At 45.8% G+C, this 6878-nt stretch overlaps 2 protein-coding genes across 2 annotated transcripts in view; one reads left to right on the forward strand and one right to left on the reverse strand.

Moving 5' to 3' along the window:
- Positions 1 to 3473: 3473 nt before the first annotated feature.
- LOC138753035 (keratin-associated protein 10-6-like) lies at positions 3474 to 4147 on the reverse strand. The gene is made up of 2 exons (XM_069915628.1): positions 3958 to 4147; positions 3474 to 3868 (listed from the first exon to the last, which is right to left on the reverse strand). The coding sequence occupies exons 1-2, from the start codon at positions 4145 to 4147 to the stop codon at positions 3474 to 3476; spliced, it is 585 nt and encodes a 194-aa protein (XP_069771729.1).
- Positions 4148 to 4772: 625 nt separating this feature from the next.
- Positions 4773 to 6878, forward strand: part of LOC138753036 (zinc-binding protein A33-like) — a 5868-nt gene continuing 3762 nt past the window's right edge. Inside the window, 2 exon segments of the mRNA XM_069915629.1 lie at positions 4773 to 5245; positions 5611 to 5857. Of these exon segments, the coding sequence (XP_069771730.1) occupies positions 4856 to 5245; positions 5611 to 5857 (637 nt within the window). The 5' untranslated portion in view covers positions 4773 to 4855.

Here is a 6878-nt window from a genome sequence, read left to right on the forward strand (position 1 = left end):
TGGATATAGCGGGGCTGATGGCTTAACCTCCCCCGTTTTCTCCTTTGTGATAGGGGATCCCTTTTTAATATCATGTTGAAGGTTCGCTTCCACAGCCATGCAAGCCAATGTCATATTGTGTAAATCTGCCCTTCTCTGTTCCTTCACTTCTTTCTGCTATTTAAGCCTTCTTCTATTCCATATAGATCCTTGTCCCTTTGCCTCATGTTCCTGTACCTCCTTTGCCGCTTCCCTCTCGGCTTCTCCTAAGTACATTATCAGCCGGATTTTTTCAAACCCTCGCGGTACCTTCCCCTGACTCTGCAGCTCTTTCCATATCTGTTCGTACCGTGCCATAGCCTGTACCTCCTCTCCCTTCGGTAATCCTCCCAGTAATTGATTCCTTGTTTTTTCCCACTGTCGGTTTACAGATGGGGGATCCATCTGTCTTCCCCGAACTTTTGCCCGACATCCCTAATTACTCATTCCATCTATGTTCCGATTTTTAATCCTTTAGACTTCGTACTTCACTGGGTCTCTCCCCTGGTAGGATTTTGCCAACCTGCAATCTACTTCGACCCTTCCCACGTTATTATAAACACCCGCGGCACACTGTACACAATACTTAACCAATAACTATTACCCAAGATATACACTCCTTAAACAAATACTTATCATACACTACTATGATACAAGATCCTTAAACAAATACTTATTATACACTACTATAATACACGATCCTTAAACAAATACTTATTATACACTACTATGATACACGATCCTTAAACAAATACTTATTATACACTACTATGATACACGATCCTTAGACAAATACTTATTATACACTACTATGATACACGATCCTTAAACAAATACTTATTATACACTACTATGATACACGATCCTTAAACAAATACTTATTATACACTACTATGATACACGATCCTTAAACAAATACTTATTATACACTACTATGATACACGATCCTTAAACAAATACTTATTATACACTACTATGATACACGATCCTTAAACAAATACTTATTATACACTACTATGATACACGATCCTAAAACAAACACTTATTATACACTACTATGATACACGGTCCTTAAACAAATACTTATTATACACTACTATGATACACGATCCTTAAACAAATACTTATTTAACACTACTATGATACACGATCCTTAAACAAATACTTTTATTATACACTACTATGATACACGATCCTTAAACAAATACTTATTATACACTACTATGATACACGATCCTTAAACAAATACTTATTATACACTACTATGATACACGATCCTTAAACAAATACTTATTATACACTACTATGATACACGATCCTTAAACAAATACTTATTATACACTACTATGATACACGATCCTTAAACAAATACTTATTATACACTACTATGATACACGATCCTTAAACAAATACTTATTATACACTACTATGATACACGATCCTTAAACAAATACTTTTATTATACACTACTATGATACACGATCCTTAAACAAATACTTATTATACACTACTATGATACACGATCCTTAAACAAATACTTATTATACACGATCCTTAAACAAATACTTTTATTATACACTACTATGATACACGATCCTTAAACAAATACTTTTATTATACACTACTATGATACACGATCCTTAAACAAATACTTATTATACACTACTATGATACACGATCCTTAAACAAATACTTATTATACACTACTATGATACACGATCCTTAAACAAATACTTATTATACACTACTATGATACACGATCCTTAAACAAATACTTATTATACACTACTATGATACACGATCCTTAAACAAATACTTATTATACACGATCCTTAAACAAATACTTTTATTATACACTACTATGATACACGATCCTTAAACAAATACTTATTATACACGATCCTTAAACAAATACTTTTATTATACACTACTATGATACACGATCCTTAAACAAATACTTATTATACACTACTATGATACACAATCCTTAAACAAATACTTATTATACACTTCTATAATACACGATCCTTAAACAAATACTTATTATACACTACTAAACCAAATAACTATAACACAATGTACGCTATTCTATTTGGCCAAGTGTCTAAACCTATATCTCGAGATCGCTACGAGGGGACTCTAACCCCATTCTACTAGGGGGACTCTAACCCCCTTTTTCTACAGGGGACTCTAATCCCATTCTACTAGGGGGACTCTAACCCCCTCTTCTTGCAGGGGACTCTAACCCCTACTTCTTACAGGGGACTCTAACCCCCACTTCTTACAGGGGACTCTAACCCCCACTTCTTACAGGGGACTCTAACCCCCACTTCTTACAGGGGACTCTAACCCGCGTTTCTTGCAGGGGACTCTAACCCCCGCTTCTTACAGGGGCCTCTAACGTCTGAAGCTTTATTCTTTGGCTTTAACTAGGACTTTTGCAGATTAGTGACAAAACACAATTTTATCGTTGCCAATAGCAGAACTTCGTTTAAACTGGCGTCTGCTTACCTCCTTTTGTTGAATGGCCACTTGTTGTTATCACCACACCACAATCGACCGGTGTTTCGTATCTTTTTCTTCCGTCACTTCTCCATCTTCATCACGTCGGGGTCACCAAATTGTCGGACTCTGGCTTTACCTTACTCTTAATTTAGTCTATGTGTGGTCTGAGTCCAGCGTGTTCTTTGAATGAAGTGATAGGAGAAGGTGTTCGGTTCAACAGTCAATTTATTACACAGCACAAGAATAAAGCTTAACAGAGCTCTGGTTCAGTCATTAGTTCATAGGTCACCTGCACAGTGAGCTATTCCCCAAGTCTGACCCCTATTGTGCAGTTGGCTCAGTTTATATCGATCAACCTTATCATACAGAACAAAAGTTGTCTTCCTTTGCTAGATCTTTTTGCATAAGGGTTATCACAAGTCATCTCCTGTTTTGCAGATATCTGGGGTGTAGCGCTCCCATCTTAATCCTCCAGGCCAGACTATCCTGTTGTTTTGATCAGAAATTAATTCATCCCCAGATATTTCTAATCACCATTCTGTTCCTGAATGGCCAATTTCTGCTGTTCTCTTTAACACCTCCTCATGCCTTAATCTTCCTCCTAGACTGGTTTTCCATTCCCTTTGTTTCTTGCAGGCCATTCTTTGTTTTGGTCTGGCCTGTGTCTCCTGTGCTACTCACCACCTCCTTCAGTTTGAGCATTCCTCCTAAATCGTTTTATGCATTTCCTCTCCCTGTATTTGGGAGCAGGCAATTTTGCTCAGCCAACTTTGCTCCATTGCCACTTAATCACATTCCTCTTTTTCCCTGAACCATGCAGTAAATACAAAATTATTAATTAATCATTTCTTTCATAATGTTTTAACCCCTAGATTCCAACATTCTACATAAAGGTCACTGTTTCACCTGCTGAGTTTCTGCAGCATTTTGTGTTTTTTACAAAGGCAGAGTCACATAGGCACATGTGCAGAGGGGAACAAGCACACAGGCATACTGGCACAGACACAGACATGGGCACAGGGGCACCGGCACACAGCCGTACTGGCACAGAGACAGAAGTGGGCATAGGCACACAGGCATACTGGCACAGACACAGACATGGGCACAGGCACACAGGCATACTGGCACAGACACGGGCACAGGGGCACCGACAGACAGGCATACTGGCACAGACAGACATGGACACAGGGGCACCAGCACATAGGCATACTGGCATAGGCACAGACATGGGCACAGGGGCACTGGCATACAGGCATACTGGCACAGAGACAGACTTGGGCACAGGGGCACTGGCACACAGGCATACTGGCACAGTCACAGATGTGGACACCGTCACTCAGGCACACTGGCACAGACACAGATGTGGGCACAGGGGCACCAGCATACTGGCACAGACACAGACATGGGCACAGGGGCACCAGCACATAGGCATACTGGCACAGGCACAGACATGGGCACAGTGGCACTGGCACACAGGCATACTGGCACAGAGAGAGACTTGGGCACAGGGGCACCGGCACACAGGCATACTGGCACAGTCACAGATGTGGACACCGTCACACAGGCATACTGGCACAGACAGATGTGGGCACAGGGGCACCAGCATACTGGCACAGACAGACATGGGCACGGGGAGCAGGCATACTGGCACAGATGCAGGCGTGGGCACAGGGAACAGGCACACATACTGGCACAGACACAGATATGGGCATAGGGAACAGGCACACAGGCATACTGGCACAGACAGACATAGGCACAGGCGTACTGGCACAGACACAGACGTGGGCACAGGGCCACTGGCACACAGGTGTACTGGCCAAGACAGACGTGAGCACAGGGACACAGGCGTACTGGCACAGATACAGGTGTGGGCACGGATTACTTAAGGTGGGATGTGAGCGGGAAGAAAACTTTGGAAACCACTGCTCGAGTTGCTGTGGCCCCTGTGAGTTTCCCTCGTCTGTTTGCGTCCTGTGCTGGACCCCAGCGTCGGTCGCCGTTCCTACTTCACTCCATTCCTGCCCTGGTTTGACCTCCCAAAGTGTCCAACACCTGACACTAATGAAATCCTTATGGGAATGTTCAACGTCCCCGGCGCACCCTTGAGTTGAGGGAGTGGGGAGGGGAGAGGGGAATGGGAGTGGGGGGATGGGGAGAGGGAGGGGAGAGTGTGGGGGGAGGAGAGAGAGAGAGGAGTGTTGGGGGGGGGGCCATCATGAGCATAGTTAACAGGATTGATTGAGGAGGGATCAGAGATGGGGATGGAGTTATAAAGCCCCCGGGGCTGCTGTCGGGGAACGCCCCTCCCTCGCTGGCGGTGCTCGGAGCAGCCATGAGCGGGCTTGGGGCTGATCTCCCCCTGAGAGAGGAGCTGCTCTGTCCCATCTGCCTGGAGTTGTTCACCGACCCCGTCATCCTGGGCTGCGGACACAACTTCTGCCGGCGGTGCGTCCAGGAGTTCTGGCAGCTTCGGCCCCCCGTTCCCCTCTGCCCCGAGTGCCGGGAGGCCGCGGGACCGGGTCACCTGCGGCCCAACCGGGTGGTGCAGCAGCTGAGCGACGCTTCTCGGCGGGACGCGCACCGCTACTGCCCTGAGCATGGGCTCCGCCTCCAGCTCTTCTGTCACACGGACAACCGGCTTCTCTGCCTGGGCTGCCGAGACGGGCCGGAGCACCGGGACCATTGCGCCAGCCCCATTCAGGAGGCTGCCCAGGCATTCAAGGTGGGAGGGGGAGCGAGGGGGGCGGGGAGCGGGAGGGGGGACCGGGAGGGGGGCGCGGGGGAAGCGGGGGAAGCGGAGGAGGGGGGGAGGAGGAGGAGGAGGAGGGGAGGGGAGGGGAGGGGAGGAGGGGGGAGGAGGGGGGAGGAGGAGGGGAGGGAGGGGAGGGGAGGAGGAGGGAGGGGAGGAGGGGAGGAGGGGGGAGGGGAGGGGGGGGGTGTTCATAAGCTACAGCTAATTTGGGCAGTGAAGTGTTTAAGGAAAAGGCTGTTTGTCCCGAGACCCCTCCGAGCAGTCTTGCCATCCACTCACCCCCTGTCCTTTCTCTGGGCCACTTTCACACCCAGGATCCTCCTTTCCCTCCCCAGGACAAGCTGCAGTCTGAGATGGCTTCTACCCAGGACCGCTCCACTGCCTTCAGCCGTTGTCAGTGCAGCCTGCGGGACAAGGAGTCCATGGTGAAGGTGAGCCATGATCCAGGGCACCGTTGGTTCTTCCACCAGGTGCTGGGCTGGGGCACCGTGTTTGGAGTGATGATGTCTGGGCGTGCTCTGTTGGCCATGAGCTCTGAAGTCCGTTATGTCATCTCTCACTGGACCTGTCTCCAACCCCGGGGTGTGGACTGGATTGGAGAAGAAAATGCATCGTTTTTTTCCCATGTTATACCTGGTGCTGTGAGAAGGGGTTAGTATTCCAGCACAATGCAGGGTCTTCAGCAACAATGGTGGGCCGCATTATAATTTTATTCACCAGTTATGTTTAATTCCTGAAAAGTTAAGGAAGTACAAGTTTATATTTTCTGATTTATGTTTTAGTTGGCTCTTTCTTGCATTCTATTTAGTTAATGTGAGTCAGTGCCACCTTTTTGGAATAGAATTGAGGAACTTTTAGAAACTTTTATTTAAATTTAAAACTTCACTTGACCCTGTGGTATTTTTATTGGGTTATATTAAGAAATTGAGTTTAGAATTAAAATAAATAAGACTAAAATTGCTTTTTTTTTTAGATTGGCTCTGGCTCTGGTTGTGGCTAGAAAATTTTTGGCAGTTACTTAGAAAAACGAGACTGATTTGAGTATTCAACGGTGGCATTCGGGAATGAGGTCCTGTATTCCATTAGAAAAAATGACGTATAATTTGTGTAATAATGATCTTTGTTAAAGTTTGGAGCCTGTATGTGAGATGTATAGGTCTGAATTTGTAATTGTTTTTTTTCCCCCATGGTGGTTGTGGTTGCACTAAACCATGGCAACAGTTGATGGTTGTTATGTAAGTTGATCTATCTTTTTCTTCCTCCTTTCGGGGTAGATTAGAGGGGGGTCAGGAGGGGTGAGTTAGGGGTGGGGGGGATTATATGGGATAAATATTATGTATTTTCTTGTATTTTGATTGTATGATTTACTTTCATTAATGAGAAAAATTGGAAAAAGAGTTTGATAACTGTTGGAACCCGAGGTGCTGGATCTCTGGCTTCTGAAGCTGGCAGTGAGAGGCTGTTGTTACCAGGGTGATTAGGGTCATGTTGGATGTTGGCTTCTTTCATGAGGCAGCCCCTTGCACAGATGTTGGCTTCTTTCATGAGGCAGCCCTTGCACAGATGTTGGCTTCTTTCATGAGGCAGCCCCTTGCACAGATGA

This window comes from Narcine bancroftii, chromosome 2 (genome assembly GCF_036971445.1).
Source record: "Narcine bancroftii isolate sNarBan1 chromosome 2, sNarBan1.hap1, whole genome shotgun sequence".
Classification (NCBI taxonomy): domain Eukaryota; kingdom Metazoa; phylum Chordata; class Chondrichthyes; order Torpediniformes; family Narcinidae; genus Narcine; species Narcine bancroftii.

Coding starts and splice junctions, on each gene's coding strand:
- LOC138753035 (XM_069915628.1), bottom strand. CDS start 4,147: ATGTCTGTCTGTGCCAGTATGCTGGTGCCCCTGTGCCCACATCTGTCT. Junction 3,869..3,957: donor CCATGTCTGTGCCTGTGCCA/GTATGCCTATGT, acceptor TGTCTGTGCCAG/TGTGCCTGAGTGACGGTGTC.